Source organism: Xiphophorus couchianus, chromosome 4, assembly GCF_001444195.1.
Source record: "Xiphophorus couchianus chromosome 4, X_couchianus-1.0, whole genome shotgun sequence".
NCBI classification, from domain to species: Eukaryota; Metazoa; Chordata; class Actinopteri; order Cyprinodontiformes; family Poeciliidae; genus Xiphophorus; species Xiphophorus couchianus.
In genome coordinates this window covers 29,514,895-29,539,217 of record NC_040231.1, presented here as the reverse complement: position 1 = coordinate 29,539,217, position 24,323 = coordinate 29,514,895, and the positions used below count along the sequence as shown (strand labels likewise).

Sequence of the window (24,323 nt, the reverse complement as noted above, 5' to 3'; positions counted from 1 at the left end):
TCATCATGATGTCCTGATGACTCGCTGTTAGCTTTAGCAGCTAACAAAGCTGCAAAATTCACAATTATTTAACAGTTAATCCAACGGACTAAATATGTTATTACAATTCAGAGTGAAAATTCATGACTCTTGAAATATTGTATCCTCCAAGCCTTCCTGTGTGATTGCGAGATTGACATTTATAATATAATAATAATTGTGATTTGAGTTGTTATTCTCATTTAGTCGTCAGACTACGTGAACAACATAGTTGGCTTGGTAGTAAAATACCTATAAGTGCAAGACAACGGGTGTGTTATTTTTTTCTTTTTCTTCACGTTTTGCTCCCTAAAAATAATTTTTATTGATTTTTGAAGTATGACCTGAGTGTGCTGGTGTCTCTTCAAGCCTGATCGAATGGAGTGTGGCTGATCCACTCATGACGATAATTTTAATTCTCATTTGCATTCAATCTGACTGATGTGCGTAGCAGTAGCTATAGTCAAAGACACACGCTTTATATAGAAAATAATTCTCCATTTATTTCATCTTCTTATGGCAACTGTATGTAATCATGTGGTATTGAGCAGACAGTGTACAAACAAAGGGAAACTTTGGAGAGGACATTAACACAGACAGAAAGGTGTGATTAAACAAGGTGAAGAACGTATAAGAAAGAGAAACTTTAGGCTTTGGAGTTCAGATGGTTGTTACTGTGAGAACATCAACATGGCCAAATTTGAAGCTGATTTGTGGCAGTCAAACCGAAACAAAAAGGAATTACCAGAATTTTTATTAGACAGAAAGCCTTTCTGAAAACACCTCCTACATGGCTGCATTTGCTCTCCGATGACAAATAGTTTCGAATTGCAAAATTATTACTGGAATTTTATCATTAAATACATAAAACAAGTCATTCCAAAGAGCTCAGTTATCGACACACACAAAAGAAGTTAAATTGACTCTGGCTGCGTGAAAGCCTGAAGGATGGAGTTTGTCAAATTACTTGGCACAGACTTGACTTGACAGACGTGTTCAGACTTGGCTCTGAACACACAAACGCTTTGTGCGTCTATGAAACCCGTACAATTCAAACCACCTTGTTTGTGAACAGCAGTGCAGCTCAGATATCAGAATTATTATTAGAAAGTTAAACAGTTTTTAGCTTTCTCTGAAGTGCTGCTGGAAATATCCGTCTTTTCTGCATCAGTTCACAATGTCTTGAATACAAATTTGACACAGCAACAAAAAAAAAATACATTGGGTTATTAAAAAAAAACACCTTTTGGATAATCATTCAATAATAAACATACAAATTTTAACTCCAGACAGAACTGATTGGAAAGTATATGAGTTACATTAAACAAACCTGTAGCTTATGTAGTCTTATCATAACTGTATGCAAATCTTAGAATTAGAAATGTACTGATATGAAAATTTGGGCCAATATCAATATCCGATATTAAAATTCCTGTTATGGCAATCAGCGATATTTACTGATATTACAGATGTTTTCTTTAATCTTTGTGAGATGACCACCATGATATTGAGTCTCTGCTTCAGTTAAACAAAATGACTAACATTGACCAATACCATTGTTGAAGCAGTTATAGCAGAACCATATGTACCTATCATTTATACAAGTACATTTTGGAAAATGAAACTTTTTTGATTGTGCCGCATATGTAACTCCCCTTTTTCCCCTTTTTCTCTAATTTCAATGTTTGTCTCGTAAAAGCACTCATACTTCTTAAAGTTTTTCCACATTTTGCCAAGTTACAAAAACAAACTGCAATGTACTTCACTTGCATTTCATGTTATATAGACCAACACCAAGTTGACCATGTTTGTGCAGTGGAAGGAAAAAATACATGCTTATCAAACTCTTTTTCAAAACATTTTCTATTCACCCCCTCTGGCAATGCTTGTTGCTGGAATTAAAGCTGCAAGTGCTTTCCACATCAGGACACTTAATTTGTTTTGCATACTCTACTTTGCAAAATAGCTCAAGCTAAGTCAGATTAGACATAGTGTGTCTGTGAGTCAATCATTTTAACATGCTTAAATTGATTCTGAGTTGCAATTCTGACTGTAAGTTAAGTGTTCTCATTCTTCTAAAAGGTGAAACACTGAAGTTTGTTGAAGCTTCAACAAACTTCTAAATGAGACAAACTCAGTTAGTATCAATACTTTCGCAATGTATGGTTATGCAATTTCCTCCGAAATCTGCTTGCGTGAAATATCGAGTGCCTGCTCTAAAAGTCTGTAAGACCAGCTCATATTCACAACACTGAACAACTCAGGCACATACACAGAGACATACATCACAGGACTGTAGTTATACTGCAGGCTCCTGTTGCAGGCTGAGCTTGTCAGTGATTCTGTTCCTCTTGACCAAACTGATATCGAAGCAGTAGGCGTGAAGAAAGCAGAGCACATCACTAAAGATAGGTTTCTGTTTCTTTCTGCGTGGTCCTTTATATGCAAGAGGACAGCTGCCTGCTAGGAGTGCTATTAACCCCTGTGAAGAGGATGATATCACCCTAGCTTTCTTACTTCTGGAGCTTATTTTATCCTTATCCTTCGGTCCACTGGTTTCCATACTCTCAGCCCCGGGCAGAGCAGTCACACATGCCCTGACACAGGCACTGACAGAACCCATACACTAGGCAAACTGTCAGACTCGATGGCACTAAGCTAACACATACGATTCCTAGAGTCACTCTCTGGATCACTAACAAATAAATTCCTAAGGGCAGCGAACCAAAGTATAAGAAACCAAGTAGCCACACCAGGATACGTGGGACGTGATTGCAGAACTTTGAAAGCGCATCATGATCAGTGGGTCCATTGGAACCAATTGACACAGAGTCCAGGCTCTGGTCGGCGTAGATATCCGAGCTGCCGTTGTGGCTTGGAGAGTGCTGCAAGTCCCTCTGAACCTCCATGATGGTGATGACCAGGCAGTTTGAGGAGTCATGGGACGGGCTGGTGGAGGACAAACTCTTTGGCGTCAAGACCACCTCCCTCTTCTTGTCCAAACTGCAGGACTTTTCTCGCATTGTCAGGTGGGACATGATGTTGACGTCATCAGGCAGGGCAGAGACCTGGTACTCAGTGATTTCAGTTTGGTGTCGGCAGAAGGGGCAAGGGATGCAGCCCACTCCGTCGGTGACGTCCAGAATCTTAACGAGGCATCGGGAGCACACCCGATGTAGGCAGTCCAGGATCTTAGGCTTCCTGTTGTTGGCATTGTAGCGCTGGTAGCAGATTTTACACTCTAATTCCTCTGGGGGAGGACAGTCTGTCTCTTCTGAAGTAGCCGGAGGACTGCTCATCTTCAAGTCATGTTCTGTGGGACACATATGGGAACAGATTGAAAAGAAAGTGTTAGATTTAGAAATGGTTATGTTTAGCTGAACGGTGGAGTCAGGGAGACGTAGGGGAACAGACAGAAGCAAGAGGATGTTTTAGTTCCCAGCGTGAAAAGGTCAGGGCTTTGCCTTCTTCTCAGACTGCTCTGACTGTGTGTACCTGCTGGTGATGAATGATTTATGGCCTGGGAATTAGATCAGGGTGTCATCCCTGTGCCCTTAGTGGCAAAGCAAAACCCAGCGGTGATATTGATCTGTGGGGAAAGGTGACAGAAGTTTCTTCTTCTTCTTTAACATTTTCTCTCAGTTCTTGTCTGGACTACAGAGTTGTAGCAGTTGTTAGGTCGTAGAGGTCTTTGCTTTATTTCGACTTGTTCTGCAGTTTCTTTTGCATCAAATTTTGCCTTCATGTAGTTTATTTGAATATAAACTATTGATTCATAGTCAATATTCAACCAAATAGCTGCTTTACTTTGGATTTATCCTTCTTTGCTAAATTGAATATTGGATACAATTAGAAGCCAACTGGTAGTAGCTTTTTGAAGGACAACTGGTGACGTTATCATTAAAAAAGAGGTAAATCGTGATTCCGTAGTAACAAAATGTTACTTGTTTTTAGTGGTTCAAGATGTGCAGTTTTTCTTGGAAACCGCTTCCTTCAAGATCCACTTATCGAGTTTTGTGTAACGTGGTTCTTTCTAAGGAACAAGATTCAACCTTTTGTCCGACAATTAAGGTCTGGGCTGTCAGACTGTTATTGTGGCGTTTCAATATGCCGATATACAGAAGATAAGGTTTCAGAGTTTAATCTGTAGGGATGCCTTGTGCATTTATTGGCCTCCTTCCAGTGTGAGAACCTGAAAGTAAAAGACTGCTACCAATATTGTTAGTTTATTATTAACAACATTGCGGTAGATAAGATATGGTGACAAGCATGATAATAAAACGTACATGTTGTTTAATCTTTGAGCTCCTGGAAGACTTCACTGTGTTTTGATAAAAATGAGATGAAAAGCTACTCATTCAGTTTTGCACCTGCTGATAATGACTTTCCAGAATAATTGAAAGTGATCTCAAATGAAATTCATTTTCCATTTGATTTGAAAAGCTTTCAGTTTGGACACAAAACCTGTTACTTCAGTTCTGTCCTTCGAGTAGGTAAGAAAACAGTTCAAGTTTCACCTCCTACTAGCACTCAGATTCTTTTATCCATTAATCTCAAACTTTTATCCTTTGGACTAACAAAGCCTTCTTTGTCTGATCTTTTAAAAATAATAATAAAAAATAAATTTAAGGTTCTTCGAGTGATTCATGACATTATTTTTATATTCCCGTATCTTAAGACAAGGCGTACTGCAAAATGAAGGACCAAAATGACAAAATTTTTGTTTTTCTGACAGTTTTCACACTTTTATTGCTGCAGCATTGGTCAAAGACCAATCATGAGGGTCAGGGCTAGTTTATACTCGGCCTTCGATGTGCTCACAGACAGCTGAATGCAACACTGACTTGTAGTTTCTGTGTGCAAACTAAGTGGCCTGGGGAGGCCGCAGCTGTCGGGGACGTGTTTTGTTTATAATCCTGCTTCAGACAAAAGTAACACACCGCCCTCCTCCCCCCAATACACACATTTCCTAGCAGAACGTCACGATCAGTGCCCGTCATTTCCAGTAGTATCTGATTATTGCCCTGATTTATTGATGTATTATGAATATTTTTGTCCATTGTATGTGTATATATGTGTGTATAGAGTTTCTTTTAGTTAACTATTAATCTTTTGATTATTGTGACGATTAAGCAAATAAAAAATGTGCATGTCCTGCGTTTGGCATTTAGGCACTTAAACCTTATTTACCCAATATTAGAGATGCATTAAAAGATGTTAAGTTAAGTTAAATGCAGAACATAGCATTCTGTTAGTGTGCGCTTGATTTGGATTAACTGGCTCATAATTGGATAGCAAAATGTGCTTAATATGAGACTTTTTTTAGGGAACTATACTGCTCTGTGTGTAATGTTCTTTTATCTAGTGGCATTTTTGAGTAAGTATGCTCCAGTTATTGATCAATCAATTACTAAATTAGTTGACGATCATTTCAATAATCAATTCATTACGATTAACCCGATTAGTCGTTTCAGCCCTGTTGGTCTTTGCATGTTTTAAACTAAATTAACTCTCATATCTGTATTTATCCCTTTGTTGTCTCTTTCTTGATTAAGTTAACCCAAAAAGCATGTGTGTAACCCATTCTGAAGCTGTACATGCAATAAATTACGAGCGTAAATCTGTTACAATAACAAACTCAGCGACGTGCCGGTCAACTTAGGGTCTTTGCATCCTGCCATTCGGTTTGACAGCCATTGACTCACTGCCCAGATTGCCAGTCAGACTGTGTTTGTACTTGGTCTCCTGAGCTTGTTTTCACGGCAGCATAACATCATTTCAATTCAAGCACCGGTCACAGCTCCCAGACTTCAGTTTGCCTTGCAACCACAATGTTTTCAAGAAATGTATATTTCTACAATTTGAGGAATGTATTATTAGTATCTCCAAAGTGTTGGCACGCACATCTTATATGTTTAGTACAATCAGGTCTTCTTCTATTATTCATTTCCTAAAGGATGGTGCAGTACTTATGTGCTTTCTGTAATGTATTCTCAGACAGTGGCAATCAGCAAGGGAAGTACAGTCTCTGTGGCTAATTAAAAATGAATTAGTAAAGGTTAACAGGGTTTGCCGGAACTGCTGAAAATGGCTTTGATTTATCTTTTTGAAAGTGTTTGGTACTGCATATCGGCTATTTTCTAACACCTATGTTGATGCATTAACCAGTCCTCTTCCAATCACGGAGAAGCAATGTAAAGGAAAGGCTGTCATCCATTCATTTATGATAATAAAATATACATTGAATAGGTGAAGGCTGGCAAATGCCCAACAGGCTCCTCTTTGACTTGCTGACTGTTAAATATTTCAGCAACAGGTCTGTTGTGTTAAAAAGCCCCCAGAAAGATGTCAGAAAGAAGAACCTGCTTGAGCCGTCCCAAGGACAAAACTCAGGGCTCCTTATATCAAGGCAAATATTGAACAGAAAAAAAACAAACAAAAAAAAAACACGGTTCAGAGCTTCATTCAGATGACATCATTTCTCATGCGTCTGGACTAATTTAGGGATCTAATTATTGTGACACTCAGATCCACAAGGGCTTTCAGCCTCTGGCAGTGAAAAATATGGATACTGCTAATAGCGCTGAAGGAGATTTCTTTCACGGCACTAAGCAGCTGCGTTTCCATTACAAATGTGCACAAAATGTTGTGTATATTCTGCTAATGTGGAAAAAGCACAATTTTGCAATTAAAAGTCACGTGTGTTCACATGATAGCTCATTAAAAAAAGTCATCCTCCTACATTATATCCTCCGCATTAATCTCAGGAACTGTATTTTACACTAACTCTGTTTATATAGTTTTGTATCTAAGAAGAGTATGGGTAAAATCAGAGCCATTTTTCCATTTCATGTTTTGTAAAGCCAATGATGTTTGCATCCCCAGGTTTAATCTGGTATCGGGGTGTTTTTTGGTTAAGAACAGACAGTAACAACTCAGGGCTCCTTATATCAAGGCAAATGTTGAACAGAAAAAAAAAAAAAAAAAAAACACGGTTCAGAGTTTCATTCAGATGACATCATTTCTCAGGCATCTGGACTAATTTAGGGATTTAATTATTAGCATTAGCTTTTACATTAGCATACAAGAACTACATGAGCTAAAATACTAAATTAAGCTCTGTGTTATCACTTGGGATCAGACTGTAAAGTTAGAAAAGCAAAACATGCACTAAAATGTGACAAATTACAAAAATGTTGCAATTTTTTTGGAGTATGTATGTCTGCCCTGGGATATTTTTCCAAGATGAAACGCTTCCAATTGCCTTTGTCTTACTTGTCAGCCTTTCATCCACCAAACCCCAAGACACACACACAGACACATCTTCTATCTGCCTCTTATCTGTGCAGATCGTTCTGGAAAGTGTTGACCTTTGCTGTCAGAATGTCCTCTTTGTGAATCACCTCAGAATTGATCAGAAGACGCTGATATCGCTGTTGTCCGAATATTCAAACTAATAGAGAGCCCAACCTGACATCAACGTTATTAAAATCAATAACACGTATAAAACTCAGCAGCTTTAAAGTGCAGGAAAATAAAACATTGTAACAAATTATTACACAGTGTCAATGTCCCACCTAACTCAGTCACTGTTGACTTCTAGACACTGAATGTTTGTTTTTTACTTGCAGTTTTAGCATTCCATGTTTTATGGAAACACAAGTGAATGTGTGTGCTGTTAGGCCGAAGGTGTCAGGACCTTGTTTGTTTGAATTATTTTAGGGATTTGATTATTGTTTTGTGTTTCTTTCTTTGATTAGGCCAGCATTCACTCTCTCAATATTTCTGCACCTCCTCTCCTTCCAACTCCAGTCATGACAAATCAGGTATTTTTAGTTTTTCGGCGTGTCAGGATTATGCCTATCAATGAATATTTCATGAGCAGCCTAAGCAGCAATGCATGTGACCTATAACTGGGTACGTGGCTTCCTGCCAGCTGATGCAAGTGGGACTGGATAGCGTAAGGCAGAGAGAAGGAAAAACAAAAAACAAAACAACCAGAACATGACCTGCTGCAGCTGCCGGATGATCTCTGATCTCAACATAAGGACAGAGTTGTCAAGGGGAAAATGCCTTTTTAAAAAGCTTTGCATTCTGCAGAAGCTGATCTTTCTACAGTTTTAGAAACTGTTTTATTTCCTCTGCAGCTATTTAAAAGCCGTATGATTTACATCTTTATTCGCTTGTGTAAACACAGCCGCAACCAAGCTATATACTGGTGAAGATTTAGTGATTAATTCATACAAAATCTAGAATAAAAAGCAGCCACATCAAAGTTTCAAACTCTTTTATGTCCTCATCAAAATGCAGCTCACAGGCGAAACGACTTATTGGTTGAACTGGCTGCTCACTGATCACAAATGACTCTGTTCTGCAGCAGGAGAGGGATCATGCTTTCATGCCAAGTAAAATAGTTTTCCTTCAGCAAAGTACAGATTATCATTTTACGTGCAATAACATCAAATCCTAAAACTTGGTAATATGTTTTCTCCATGTTCCACATCATATTTTAAAAAGCATCATCTCAGCAGGACTATGTGTGTTTGGTCTAATTGCGTTTCACCCGCAGTACGTCAACATGCTGTCGGTTAATTAGTGTGTGTAGGTTGACCTGAGTGGTGACCTGATGCGGGTGGTTGTGACTCTCAGAGAGGCAGAGAGGCTTTCTACTGGCCGCACAGCGCGTTACAAAACTATTTATACCGCTTGAACTCTTTCAACAGCTTTGTCATGTTCATACCACAAACCTTGTTGTATTTCAGGGGTATTTTAAGTGATAGACATGTGACAAATTAAATGTATGATTCTGAAGCGTTCTGAGCATGACAACATAGTTTTAAAAAATACTGAATGTGAGCAAAATGCTCACATTCAAAATAGGTCTTTTGTTGGGTTAGGTTGCAGAAAATGAAGGGAATCTTGCAGAGGTTTTCTTGGATATCCTAACAATTTAGCTGTTTTTCTATTTTTAAAAAAAAGCTGCGTGCTTTACTCTGATACCTCTATTTTATTTTACCTTTATTTAACCAGGAAAGTCCCACTGAGATTAAAAAATTTCTTTTTCAACAATTACAAGTAGATAGACAATTAATATGCCATACAAATAATGTTTAAAAACTGTCACAATTTGAAGAATTTCTCTCTAATGACTTAAAAATGCTCAATGAAATAAGTTCAGCTAATTTTCTATCTTTTTGCAACATGTTCCATGGAAACAGAGCTTAGTAAACAAATTCTCTTTTTATTCCCAATTCTGTGCGGGGAAGTGGGACACAGAGCAAGAAATGATCCTTTGAACACAAAAAACAACATCCAGTCCAACAAGCGGCATTGTGAATATCAAGACAAAAAAAAAAATCTGGACTTTATGTGAGAGCAGCAAGAACCATTGTTGGGAGAAAGCTGTAAGATCATGTTTATAGTTTGCCAGGAAGCATGTAGGAGACTGTGATTGAACTTTTTAGAGCAAGTAACAATGCACGCAACCCTGCTTAAAGCATCTGTGTGATGAACCAGAGTGGTGGCAGCATTATGCTGCATTCCTGCTCAGCAGAAACAGGGGTCAGAGTTTATGGGAAGATGGGTGGAGCTAAATACGGGGGCAATCTTAGAGGAAAACCTGTTGGAGACGACTAAAGACTTGACTTCCAGCAGGACAACAACTCTAAACATTCAACCAGTGCTGATATAAAATCATTTAGATCAAACACTATTCATATGGTAGAATGGCCTACTCAAAGTAAAGACCCTAATCAAATTGAGAATCCGTGGTAAGACCTAAAAACTGATGTTGACTCACACGTTGACTGATGTCTGCATCGACACATCCTGCTGTCTCACAGAACAAAATGGCAAAAACTGATTAATAGGTTTTTTTTCTTTTATATCTCCTATAGTTTGTTTTATTTGTCAGATTTTAAATAATAGTTTTTTACATATATATATATCTGCCTTATTTTCATGTTCAGACCCTAAAAAGCCCCATTAAAATCCAATTTTTAACAAAGGAATCCATTTGCTCTGTCACTCTGTCTGCTTTCCAACACTTTACAAACCAATGCAGCCTGTTGAAGTCCTGCGTTTCCCACCAGCTTCTTCTTCCTCCACGCAGTGAACCAGTCTCTCCTCTGTTTGATGCACTGAGACGGATGTTGCAGTCGCCTAATTAGAGCCGAAAAGGTTAATCTGTTTATACATGCGCGGACGGACGCTTTATAGCTTGTTGAATAGAGTTATTGCCTCGGGGGCTTTAAGTAGCATTTGATTTTGTGAATTGATGGAACGGATCAAGGGACATGATGTTGTTACTGAGATTGTGAGGTGTTAATTAAAATAACAGCAAGCCGGTCAGGTGGGAGGAGAGTGTTTACAATGCAGCGTTTTGGCTCTGCTCTGCAGCGAGAGCGTAAAAGTTGCTGCCTGCAGCATGAGGCAGATGCAACACTGGAGCTCATTCAGAGAAAGATAAATCCTTTTCAGAATGTTAGCACACGCTAACATGACCCTTAATCTGATAATTGTTGGTCAGACTAAAAGCACAGCATATGAAGGTTTTTCTTTCAAAACAAGAGACTCGATTCCAATATTTTCTGGTAAAACAAGTGATTCACTTCTAGATGGGATTTTTCAGAGGCAAAGTCAAGGCCGATATCGAATCTCATTCCCAGCGTTCTGCATTATGTCTGCCGCTGCACAGACATCTGACTGCTATCAGCCTCACTGATCAGCTTCCAACCAGGTTTATTATGATCATGTGGAAGATATTAGTTCTTTAAAATGTTAAGAGTCAGCTATGGTTTAGTTATTTGTTATGAACAGCGGTAGTTCTATTCTTTTAAAGTTTGCCTCTGCAGAAAGCTCCCCTAAATGTATTCATTTAGACAAAAATGAAGTAAGACCTCTAGAAGTTTGAGGCCAGAAATTTACGGAATATCATAAAGTTTTTATGACTCTCAAACTCTGTTTTTAAACATTTTTTATTCAGTCTACACTACAGTGCCTATAAAATATACTAATACCGTTTTTTTGTTGTAGTGTAGGTTTTTGACATTAAAAAACCATTAATGTCAAAATAAAAAACTGATTTCTACAACTGAATGACAAATACAGGTATTGAACATAAAATAAGTGATTGCATAAATATTCACACCCTTAGAGTTGGTGTTCAGTGGATGCATATGTGGAGTGTGGATAGGTTTGATATTCACCGACTTTAAGGGGGTGAATATTTTTGCATTCACTCAAAAAAACTCAAAACAGCTTATTTCTGAAAGCAATTAATACCGTAATCTCTCACATGCACTAATTATATTATGGTATATGTATACATATCTACCTAAATATATATATGATTGTAAAAATCACCAATTCATGTTTATATGAGGTATATTTCATGCATTGTTTTCACTATTTGTTGGATTTGGGTTTTAATCTCATTGTATACGTGTACAGTGACAAACCCCCCCCCAATCATTTCTAATTCTAATTTCATGTTCAATAACTACAGTCAAAAAAGTCCAATTATTTTGATCATGATTGATTTGTACAAGTGATAAAAAATGGCACATTGTCCAAGCATGCACATTGTTAATGGTAAAGGTGATCAAACACAGTAAATAAATACAGATGGATCTCATTTCTGTCCTTCGATTATGTGTAATGCTAACACATTGTAGGATGCTCCAAGGGTCTAATAAAAGATATGAAAACTCCACGCTCCTTTGCATCATCAGAATTTCAGTGGATAAAATTGTTGTGAGAATCAACTATTGCATCAGTAATTAGTATTCTGGTTGCCTTGTTGCGAAGGCGAGCGCCCCCTTGGGCTAAATCTGGCAGGGACGGCTGGATGTTTGGCGGCTTACAGAGCAGGCTAAATGTCACCGCGTCAGCTGGCCAGATGCTGGTGCCCTCACGCCTCCCGGTGCGCCCCGAGACATTTGGATTCTCTGGCTGGAAGCTCTGGACCCAGACAGCACCATTTGCATTCATCGCTCGGCACAGGAGGGAATTAACAGGGAATAACTGCCTTGCAGAGGGATATTTAATAGTTCATGGTTTAATTCGTTCCTAGTTATTCGTTCTTTTTGCTTTCATTACGTCTCATTTCAGATCCACCTCTGCTCATCTTTGCTCAATAATGTTTCATTTTCCTTATTTGCTCTTTGCATGTCTGCTTCACTCACCAGAGCGTTTGTCCTGAATTTACACAATCTCGTCTTAGTCAAATCACGGCGATTTGTGTGGCAAAGCTAACCTGGAGTAGGCTGACTGAAAATCACAGCTTGAAACTGATTGCTTGAAACTATTGCACGCTGGCTTGCTAACAGAAGGATAAACGTTGCGACAAAATGGAGTTAAAAGATGCAAATGTCAGCGAAACTTCTGAACAGAATTAAAACCCGCCAGCCAGTGATGCACCAAGATTTGCGACTCGCACGGAAGGAGACATTTTGTGACAGGACGGAAAATGGAATAATCTGGTTTCTGTCAGTTTGTCACAACATTTCCGGCTGGGTGAGGTGACACGTTTTGGGGTTTAATGAGATGCTTCCTAGCTGAAGAACTTGTAGAGAAATAAATGGACAGCGTTGGGATATATACATATATATTTGTTTTTCTTCATTTGAACACAGAAAGGATTATAAAAGAAAACCATATTCTCTATGCAGTTATGAAAGCTATGTGTTTATATTGGTTGTTTTTATTTCTACTCATTTTTGATATGGAAAAAAAAATCTATTAACAGTTTGTCAAAAATGTTTCATGGCCAACAATAATGCACCAGCGCTTACAGCGATACGCATACTAATTACCAATTCCTAAACAAAGAATGTTTACATTTCAGTTTATCACAAAACAGAGAAAAATTTTGATGTTTTCAGTCAATTATAATATGTATAAAAAATTTAAAAAAAAGCTTAGTTCTGTTAGATTTTTCTAGAACCTTTCAAAAATATCCATAAGCCTCTACGTCCCTGTCACATTACAAACACAAACGTAAGTGTATTCTATCAGGGTTGACCAACATTGTAAAAATCTGAAAAGTGTTGTGTACATTTGGAGTTTTGCCTCCTTATGCTGATACATCTAAATAAAATTCTTAGCAACACATTGTCTTCAGAACTCATGTTACTAGTAAATCTATCAAGATATTCTCAGGAGAAGAAAAATGCAAAGGTTGACTCAAAGAGAGTACACACGTTTACATTTGACAAAGGTTTCAAACATCATGTCGTAGCGTATTTCCACTGAATTTTTAACAATGTCAGTGGCCCATGTCACCTCTTTATCTTATAAAACCCTTTATGATGCTTTAAACAACTAGTGTCAAGAAATAAGACTCTGGTATTTAAATAACTAGCTAATGTCTATAGCAGTCCAGACAGCTATTCACGGTGTACAGTGATATTAGGAAGACGAACATGAATGAGTGTCTTTAAAGTCTGTTTTTGCGTCTTTCTCAGTGCTGCTACACTAGCTATAGAGTTCACCTGTGTGTAGTTTATTGTAGGTATAAATGCAGGCCAGAGAATCCCACTGAATTAACAGAACAACTTCCGGTCAGTCAAATCCAAATTGATGTAGATTTTAAACAGACTGGCAGGTTATGATTATGATTGTCGTCTGTTTCAGTGAAACGGGCGACAAAGTTCAAATGGAGGAGTCGAGACAGCAGGTCAGGAATAAAGTTATGGAGAAGTTTAAAACGGGCTTAGGTTATAGAACAATATCCAGGTTGTAAGCCTCTTCAAGAGCTCAGAGCCACCCATCATCTGGAAATGGGAATAAGCTACTGGAGAAATAAAGCAAGAAGAAGTCACTTTGGAGTGAACAACTAGGTGTGCACCAATGAAGCAGTTTTGTCTGCTTGTAAAATACTATGTGGGATAGAGAGCTAACACTAAACATCATCCTTTGAATCATGGAAACAGAAGCATCATGCTGTGGGCCTGCATTCTTTACTAGGGAACATAGGAAGTCGGTCAGAGCTGATTTGAAGATTGGTGGAGCTAAATATACTGTAGCTGAATCATGGGAGAAAACAGACACAGCTCATAAACATGCAGCCAGAGTTCACAGGTTAGAATGGCCCAGTCAAAGTTCAGACCTAAAAATTACCACTCAGATATTTTTTCTATGTAACTTGAGCTAATTTGCAAAGAAGAATTGGAAAAAGTTCAGACTTATAAATCTCAGATTGCAGCGAAAAGGGGTTTCAGCAAATTATTCTTTCAGACAGGGTGAACACAAATGCACACCACACTTTTCAGATATTCTTACTCTAATCTTATTTGGACTATGTATTGTTTTCTTTTATTTCAAATTCGACATGATTTATTTTAGTCAGTGACAAAAAAAACAAACCTAAGTAAAACTGAAAGTTTGTGGTTGTAGTGTAGTGAAATGTGAAAAAAGGAGCGTGTATATACTGTATATTTCAAGATGATTTAAATGCACGCTTAAAAGAGAGTATTTTTGTGGTATGAAGCCACAAAAGACTCACAATAGCTTTATAAATCAGGTATACTGTCCAAATGGGAAAAACAAAGCAAAGTATCCACTCCGATTTCTCAAAGGGGGCAGCTTGTAATGAACCTCAGCAGTTTATGGTTTACTGTCACCACTTTGAAGAAGCCTGAACAGAAAGAGTGCAGCACTGAAATTAAAGGAGCAGCCACAAGTTTCTCTTTCTTTCTTTCTTTCTTTTTCCGCACTCGAGATAAAAACAATGTAAGTTTAATATAATAAGTTCAACTTGTTTACTTTGCTCCCCCGTCTTTTCTCGGTCTTTGTGCAAACTACAGACAGGAGCAGTCAGGGGTGAAATTTGCTCGTGGCGAATGCTCGAATTATTACATCAGAGCGCTTCTCTCATCTTTCTTTACTGGCTCTGGCTTAACAGGATAAAGCGATTATGCCGTTTTGGAAGCACAATCAACGTTAATTGGCAAATTTGCATCAAATTCATATTCATTAAAAAAAAAGCTCTTCATGTTGCTGCTTTTGTGCAAAAGTGTCACAATCACCATTGGAAATGTCTAGAATCCAGACATTATGTGCAGACGTGGAGGAAGTGTTTATTTTATGCTTTAACTAGCAGATGGGGTGACACACACGCACACACACACAAAAAAATATAAAATCTTTTTCAGCTCTTGTCCTTTTTTTTTTTATTCCTCTGAGATCTCACCTATTTGCCCTTCTGTCAGTGTTTTCCATTAGTGGAGCTTCTTATTCCACTTGTATGAGTGTGTGCTGCACTACCATCAACAGTTCGGAACTGTCAGCAGCAAAACAGCTTCTAATCTGCAAACACACCCGCCTTTAATCTGAACCTACCAGCTAAATGCTTCCTAAATACAGCCTAACACACACATCCAGGTGTGCACACACACTTCAGACAAAAAGAACGTGCAGGAAAAGTCCCGACGTTTCTCACAACAACAACGTGTCACACGGGGGGTGGAGGGGGAATCTACAGATTGCAGTTTGTGCGTGCGTGCGTGTGTGTTGCTGTTACTCCTCACCTTGTCCCAGTGTGTGTGACACCCCCTCCTCCGCTCCACTTGTCTCTGCTGCGCTGTCCTTCATTTAAGTCCACCTTCTTCATAGCAACGCTCCTCATATCATTCCCTTTTGCATGTGTGCGTGTGTGTTTGTGCGCAGGTATACCGGAGGCAGGCGTCAACCAGGCTGGCAGCGTTGGAGGAGGCTGCGGAGGGGAGGACGGCTTCTTACAAGAGGGAGATCCTTCACCTGCAGAAGCTGCTGAGAGAAAGACAGGAGGCTGAGGAAAAACTGCTGCAGTCCAAACGGTAGGAGGGGGGGGTAAGGAGAGGAGAGGAGAGAGAGACAGAGAGGGAGAGAGGAGGACGGGGGAGGATAGTGAGATAATGTATGAATGAGCGGAGGGGACGCGATGAGATGAAAGACAACTGTGGTGTAGAAAGAAAAAGGTGTAAGAAAACAACATTGACTACGTTTTACAATCTAATAGTCTGATTTAGCTCATTAAAGCTGCATTATGCAACTATTGTAAAGAATGTGCTTTTTACATACGTGTTAAAAGTTGCGACAATTTGCTATGAGACACATTATCTGTGAAAAGATCAATCTCCTCCACCTGCTCCCTGAGCTGCTGTGGCTGTCTGAAGAGTTCAACCGCTCCCAATAAAAAATGACCAAGCAGAGCCAGGAGGAGGGTCTTAGCGCTGTCAATCAACCTCACGCACTCGCTGCTAAATGTGCTAAATGCGAACAAGCAACTTACAGTTACAGGTAAACCGTTTATCTGCCGTAGGTGACAGTTTAGCAAGATAAATAAGCTTGTTTTTCAGTCAATAATTAAAATAAAAAAATAATTTTAAAAAGTACTAGTTCCACTGACAGACTTTTTCACATGTCAAAAATCTTTTTCTGTTTTAAGTGAAAAAAAAACTGCAGTATTGTTTACTTAAAACAAGCATATTTTTCTTGCTGAATTTCTACGTTTCTTTTGTCTCATTTCAAGTGTACTAAAATATTTACACTAGAAACTAGACAAGACTTCATGGACAAAAAAATTAAAAATAGTGTTTTTTTGTCAGTGTGCTAAACATTTTGGGGTTACATTCTAGGAAGTGAAAAGGAAATCCTTTCTAGGGAGGAACTATATGTCATTTTATTTTAAGATATAAAAAGCAGCAGCAGCAACATAATGATTATATGCAATTCAATGGAGAGACGTTGGAGATAAAACGATCCACAGGAAGAGGAGGAAGGATCACTCTCACCGCGCTGACGGCTTTTTTTTTTCTATTTCTTGCAAATGTCTTTCAAAAATCATCTCCAGAAAGGAGAGTGAAACCCCAGACACGTCCCCGTCACATGTTGAATCCTGCTTTCAGGTTCACTGCAGGTTGCCACACCGAAATGCGATGCAGCGTGTCAGGAAGTTTCTCAACATCATCATGATAAAAAGCAGTGAAGATGCTGCGGCGTTATTATGGGACGCCACCAGGGACATTAGCACCCCATAAGTTGTGACATGCTTCAGTCTGCTGAGGGAAGCGCAGTGGGAAGTCCAGGAGAGATTCTCGGGCGTATCCACAACCATATATGGATGGATTCATAAAAAAACCCAAAAAAAACCAATCAGATTTATTTTGGTCAATATCGATAACAATGCCATTTAAAATAATTGTTCTATAAGTTTGAAAAGACAGGGCATCTCGGTGCAACTTGAAGAACCTTGAACTACTTTCAACATAACAGTCTCCTGTTATCTTTCTATTTATTTTCTTTAATGTAGGATGTTTTATAAAACATAAAGGTAAAATAAAATCTGGGACATAGTGTTCTTCAACAGTTCCTCAATAGAAAAGCAATGTGCTACATTGAAATTAAAATGTAAAATATACTGAAGCAGAAATCAACCTAACTTACAAAATAAATGAACTAGAAATAAATTAAAAAGAATAAAGTAAGAAAATGATTAATTGCCTTGACTTATTATAAATAAAACATTAAACATATGTGCTCACATTTTAGTGCAGCTACTGTAAGATTTTTATAGATTTCAATAAAATTAGATTAGACAAAATGTATACAATAAATGTCACTTTACATATCAAATCACAGTCTAAACTCCAGTTGTTGCTCAGGGGGGCAGACATGACCGCAAAGCAAATCTTTCATATTATTATTATTATTATTTTTTTAAATCTGTACCAGTCAAGAGACATCACAAAATGTGAAATGTCAAAAGTAATAACACAAAGAATCATTTTTCAGCTTTGCTTTGTTTTTGTGTTTTGATATTGACTCTGAAGGATAAACTGAATTAATCACACAGCCCTGATGGCTGGATAGATGGATGTGGTAAGACATGCTAGCGCAGATGCAGCAAATGAGGATCAAATCTTAATATACCCACCGTATTCACTGATGGGAATTTGGCTTCATCTGAATATATATTGTCTTTTCTCCAGATATAACTTTCTCAGCACTTTGGAGTGACATGTGGCCAATAAAAGGAGCAGCAATGTTTTTTTGTGGCAAGCTTTGGCTTTAATCTAGCTATTTTTCAGCCTTAAATAGAGAACAGATTTGTTTGTTTTTTTCAAATAAATCTTAAATACTACCGTGTTGAATGGAAGGGTTTGAAAAAGAGATTGTTTATGCTGCACAGTTTGTGCAGCCTGTTAATAAACTTGCACTGTCAGTATGTTTTATATAAATATAGCACCCTTCTAATAATCAGATTGCTCCAGAAAAAAAAACAAAAACAAACTCTCAACAATTCCCCTCTCTGTTTCTCCCACCGTGGGTCGGTCTGTTTTTAGATCCGTCTCCGGGCCTGATGCCCGCTGCTATCAAATGAAAGCAAGCTAATCAAATTGTCTGAAGAGTCGGCCCTGCTCTGCCTGGAGGGCATCTTAATGACGAATCACACACATTATCAGACACATCTCTAACCAGGACGGCTTTACCCGATCTCAGGAAGGTCGTTCGTTCTTTTAATTCAGCCTCGCTTGCTTTGTAATTTATGTAGTAAAGTGCTACTATCGGCGCTATTCATCGGGTGGAAAAGGCAGCTGTGTTTTAGTAAATACACAGGACGAGATACTATCAGCTGTGATTCAGCCTCTCTTATCACTGGCTGCCAGTCAGTTTGGTAATCGATTTGTAAGATTGCCCTGATCACCCATGTGATCTGCATGGTTTATTTCTGAGACACATGGCTGAATAGTCGACCCTTTCAGAGAAATCAGACTAATAGGGGAATAAATAATATGAATTGAGATATCTTTTTGTATGAGAGGCTTAAGACATCTCTAAAGATGTCTTGTGATGCAATAAACCAAGATGTACGTTAGAGACAGATGTTTCTTTCTTTCCACGTCAAGTTGCTTCCCATCCAGTCCATCCAGTTTCTCCTCAGTTTTACATATCAAGATAAAATAAAGTCAATGGCTCTCGCATACCTTATTAACCCTCCAGACTAATGACTATTATTGAAATTTGTTAATATACATTTGATGAGAACTTAACACTCTATTTATCAGTGTGAAAAACTAACAACTTCCTATAAGTTTTTGGTTGATTCAATTTTATTACAGGGGCAGTATTAAGTGAATCAACTTTTTTTTGGTAGCAATAGATGTATTAACTCGCTTATAACTTTTACAAACCAGTAAACCGAACAGGTTAACTAGTTAAGAAGATTTTGCTCGGTGTTTTTTGGCCAATAAAACCAAGGGAAATAGAGCGTCCCATTTCTTTTTCGCCGTTTTTCTACATGTATTGTGAACTTTTCAGAGATGTGCCCCTAAACTTGCTTGCTGTGGTTAAATCCCTATAACCATTGACTCATCGGAAATGATTGAGAACAAATTCTGATTATAACTTAGAGCTTCCTCGCTAGCTCTGAGTTTTTGCTGTGTTTTTGACATGTTTCTAATCAGAAGCCCCTCATTAAACTGAGCTCAGGGTTTTACAGCCGAAAATCCCTTTAATGACACTGAGTGATACCAACTGTCTCAAAAGATATGTTATTAGGAAAACTTTTCCATCTTTGGCTCATTCGTGCGATCAGAGCAGAGTTGAACCTTGCCTCAGAAAATGGTCGGCCTAAATAGACTTTTTCTGATAGCCATCCCCCGGACGCACAGTCAAGCCTTGCCAAGTCATTGGAACACACACCGGGGCCAAAATGTTACAGAAAAATCTTGTTTGTAGATAGGGTTTTTATAAAATACCCCTGGTTTGTTTTTCCTTTTCGAGAAAATGCTTTAGCTTTGTTCTCAGGAAGAGGAGCGAAACTTTTCACCGTCTCCCTTCAGAAGAATCTTTCTGCGAGTCAGTCTCCGGTCCCTCTCATCCTCTGCTTTATATTCCGCCCCTGGTGCAGCCGCAGAGATGCTGATCGGTTGTGATTGCTGCCTGCCTCCGGGGAAGCGCCACGGCCCGAGACTTCATGGAGCTCTGGGGGTGGAAATTGAGCTTTCAGATCTTCGTTTTCCCTCCTCTAAACATAGTCTGCTCCTCCCACTGCTACCTAGCCACTCAACACATAAAGACTCTTCATATAAACAAAAAGCAACCTCCAAGTCAACAACCAAAGCTGGTAATTTGCTGATAAATTCCCCCATTTTCATTTAATTTGCTTTCAGCAGCCAACAAACTGAGACCCTGATTATATAAGCCATTGTCAGTAAGTTTAGAATCTGATTAAAATGCAGCAGGGTTTCGCAGGACTGAAGTCAGTGGATGGTTAGTTTTGATTAGGAACTTCTTTAGTTCCTAATCCTTTAGTAAATCCCAGTAAATTACGACTTAAAAGATGTATTGTGGCAAATAATTAGCTGTCACTTATTAAAGGGGCAGTGTTATGTATTTTCTATGTTATCTTCAATTGTTAAAAAAATGCTATATTTATCAAATGTAACTTACAAGAAATTTTGCTTTGTGGTTTAACTTCTGGAAATTGGGCCTCTGCCGCTTTAAAAACTCCTGCTCTTTCTGAAACTCCGCCTTCAGGAAGTCATCACAGCATCGCTCCTCTATCAACCCTTTAGCAGCGTTTTTACCACTGAGAAGAAGCTTGCATAATGAGCTCAGCAGATGCGCAGTTCTACCAGGTGTCTGCTAATTGCCACTGGCTAGTCTGAAGGAGCCGAGTGGGAAAGTCGTGGCGGAAGCTCTGAAGCCTGGAAACTGCAGCTCAGAGGAGAGGCTGCGTCTGAAAGGTGGAGCCAGGTCCATCCAGCCGTTTTGCACAGCTGAATGGTTGCCATGGGAGATTAAAGGGTTTCTCAAACATTCATGAGAGAATCAAGGCAACACTCCAGGAATGTTTTTGATGAAGGAATAACAGTATAACATGATGTAAAACTCAAATATGTTGCTTTTACATAATACTGCCCCTTTAAAATATTGATTTTTAAGATAATATTAATAGTATTACTGTCAATTCTGTTCCAGCGTAGGCTTGAAACAGCCCTTCCTTCTGCTGTTGAGCACCTCAAAGTGCTGACAGTCATTTATGTTAATGTGTAGAGCTGGCCTCGAGCTTAAAATTCATAAAACTCAAGTACACAAATGATCATGCTGCAGAAGTTTTCTGTTCCTTCAGGCTCCCTCATTTGATCAGGGCCTACCTCGTCCGTCAGAGCCACTTTCCTCTCAAATCATTCTGCATTCTCTACGAACCTGAGGCAGTTGCCAAGGACTATATTTCGCCTGCCCTCGCAATAACCTGCCAGTTAGAGAGACATGAAAAAGACTACTTAAACAGGCAGAGATGGGTGGCGGTTTTTTGTAGCAGCCGTTGTAAAAGATCCCCGTTTGTTATTTTACGGTCGTAGCAGCCTGTGGCGTTTGTAGCTTTAAGCCAGTAGTGAGTGAGAACCTGAATTGACATACAGGGGTAGTGCTTTGCTAACAGCAGCCTTCAGCTCATACACATCATTTCTAATCATTTCTAAGTTGTATCTCTGAACCCAGCACTGAGATGTTTCTTCTGCATCCAGCAGAGATAAAGCTCTTTACTTTATTATTCTTGTAATACTCATCAACAACACAGTAGATCCAGTGGTTGAAGGCTAGTTCAAACACTCAATCAAATGTAGAAATACATTAAAATATGCATTCTGTCCTGATGATGAGGCTCCTTTTCTCATAGTAAAAGTTCCTTATGAAAATTACCCATAAGCATGTGTTATATATACTTTACATTAAGCCCATATTTCTGGTTTAAAATGTATTTTTTTTATATTGGACTGAAGTATTATTCTAATCTTTATTGTCTTGCTTGCGTTAGCTGTAAGTGGAAAATTATCATAATTTGCAAAATAAAGACTTGGAAAATATGAACCTGCATGTTATTAACCTATATGGAGATTGAGGATTGAGTGGCTGAAATGAATGAACTTCTCTGTAATTTTCTGATTTATTGAATTGACCATATGGAATGACTGCAGTGCAGATATCTAAAGACGCAATAGTACTTAGTGGTACGTAAGCCACACAGTGACTGGCAAATGTTTCAATATCCTTTTTTTTGTGGAATATCAACAAAAAATATAGAATCCTTGCTAAGTGGAAGGAGTAGGATACTACTTTCAAAGGTACAATTTTTAAATAAAGAATCTGCTTTCCAAAGATTCCACTATTTCACAAAATCCCAACAAAATACATTGAAATTTGTTGTTGTAACATGGCAGGATGTGAAAAACTTCAAAGGTCTTTCTCTTTTTTCTCTCTCTTCTTTTTTGTAGAACCTTTTTGCAAGGCACCATGTATATTTAATGCAGCAAAATACATCTTAGTGGGTCTGTGGTCACTGCAATCAAGCCAGTCTTCAGTAAGAGTTTCTCTCCATCACAGGCGCATTAATCTTTTTTCGTCTATGCTGAAGCAGCAGGGAATGTGAATGGCAAAACACTGGTTGCCATTGGTAACTGTTTGGATTGGATGTAATTAGCGAAGAATATGTGGTGGTTGTCACTCTGAGACGACAAGGGACAAAGTTTTTTTTCTTTTTGTTCGCATTGAAACACATCAATAATAGAAAGAACAGTTTTATCTTTTTTTTCCTTCACAGTCTAGTCGACGTTCTCCAGATGGACTAGCAGTCGCTCTAAATGAATGACACTGAAGGAAACGAGTCCTTGACACCAAGCATCAATTGAGAGTTCCGATTTTTTATACACACAAATATATACATATATTTTCAGATTTTCACGTGGGGTTTTGAAATTCTGTAACCTTTTTGGCTAGGATCCAGTTATTAAAAGTCATTTGAAACACATGAAAAAGAATAAAATAATTATTTTACACCATCTCTTGTTACCATCTCTAATGGCCTCTAGTCCACAATGCCTGACACAGGTGCTTTACATAAACATGTATCAATAAATGTAAATCTTGAACTGTGGTGGTTGAGTGCCACAGAACCACCACAGAACATGGATTATATTGCTTGACAAATACAAAATGACCAAAATTGCACTAATTATGTTTTAATTGACTTTATGTTACTTGCTGAGGGGCAACGTTGTGCATTAATGAACATTTTGAACAACACAAATGTAAATGCACCAATTTACAACCAAGGCTGATTTCCATTGTCTGCGTCCCTAACAAATGGTGCAAGCGAAATTATTGAAAATTATAGTAGTAAAAAAAAAAGAAAGATGAACCAACAAGGGAAGAATGCATCAAGATTAATTTACAATGCCACTAAATATCCCATAAATATATATGTGGTTCATATACATTTGACAGGATTACCTCATGTGGTAAAAGTGTTAATGTTCTCCTCAACACTGCCTTCCAGAAAATTATTTACGTTGCGATTAGAAAGTATTTGACCTCTTACAGATTTCTTCAACAATAGTCCAGGAGATCCCAAAAATAAAAAAACAACAATTTTTAGCACTGCCGTCTGAAACTAGTAACAGTGTCATTATCTAGAGTAAAATACGTCCTGTACCAACACAAACTGAAAGGCCACTCAGCAAGGAGGAAGCCATTACTCTAAAAGAAATGTAAGAAATCCAGAGTGCAGTTTACAAATGCACACATGGACACAAAACTTTATTTTTGGAGAGATGTCCTGTAGTCTGATGAAACAAAAGTGGAACTGCTTGGCCATAATGACTATTGATATTTCTGAAGGAAAAACCGTGATAATTGTTCCATCCTAACTGTGAAGTACGATGGGACAGGAGGAACTGGTACACTTCATCAAATAAAATAGAAAGAACATTGAAGAAACATCTAAAGACATAAGTCAGGAGGTCAAAGCTTGGGTGCAAATTGGTTTTCCAAATGGACAATGACTGTCAACGTGCAGCCAAAGTAGTTACAAAGTGACTTAAGAACATCACAATAATGCACCTTTCCCCTATCTCCCATTTACACTGTTGGGATCAAAGTCAACGTTTAGGTGTGGCCATCACAAAGGCCTGATTGCAACCAATATTGAATTGTGGGTAGATCTGAAAAGGTCTCGGTCGCACCAGTTCTATCAGGAGAAATGGACCAGAAATCCAGCAAACTATTGTGAGAAACTAGGGGAAGAAAACCAAAGTCATTCAGTTCAAAGACAATTCTACCAAATGCTGAGGAAATGTATATAAACTTTTGATTTTGAAGACATTGATAATAAATCTCTTAAGATATGATCTTCCTCGTAACTGTGACATTTAGAAAATAGAAATAATGTTGATAATTAGAAATATAAATGCTGTTTTACAGCAGAAAATCCAGACGGACAATGCCTGACCGTCAGTTCGTGACCTTATGTTCAAACATAA

The 24,323-nt window shown here is 38.3% G+C and overlaps 2 protein-coding genes across 5 annotated transcripts in view; one reads left to right on the top strand and one right to left on the bottom strand.

Annotated features, from left to right (window-relative positions):
* Nucleotides 1-24,323, top strand: part of cep89 (centrosomal protein 89) — a 41,649-nt gene that overhangs the window by 15,687 nt on the left and 1,639 nt on the right. For all 4 annotated transcript variants that reach the window (XM_028015865.1, XM_028015866.1, XM_028015864.1 and 1 more), the window contains one exon: nt 15,688-15,836. In XM_028015865.1, the coding sequence (XP_027871666.1) occupies nt 15,688-15,836 (149 nt within the window). The remainder of the gene's footprint in view (nt 1-15,687; nt 15,837-24,323) is intronic.
* LOC114143637 (E3 ubiquitin-protein ligase RNF182) lies at nt 496-15,688 on the bottom strand. Its single transcript, XM_028015869.1, has 2 exons — nt 15,549-15,688; nt 496-3,331 (listed from the first exon to the last, which is right to left on the bottom strand). Exons 1-2 carry the CDS (start codon nt 15,610-15,612, stop codon nt 2,586-2,588), a joined length of 810 nt encoding a protein of 269 aa, XP_027871670.1. The 5' UTR covers nt 15,613-15,688; the 3' UTR covers nt 496-2,585.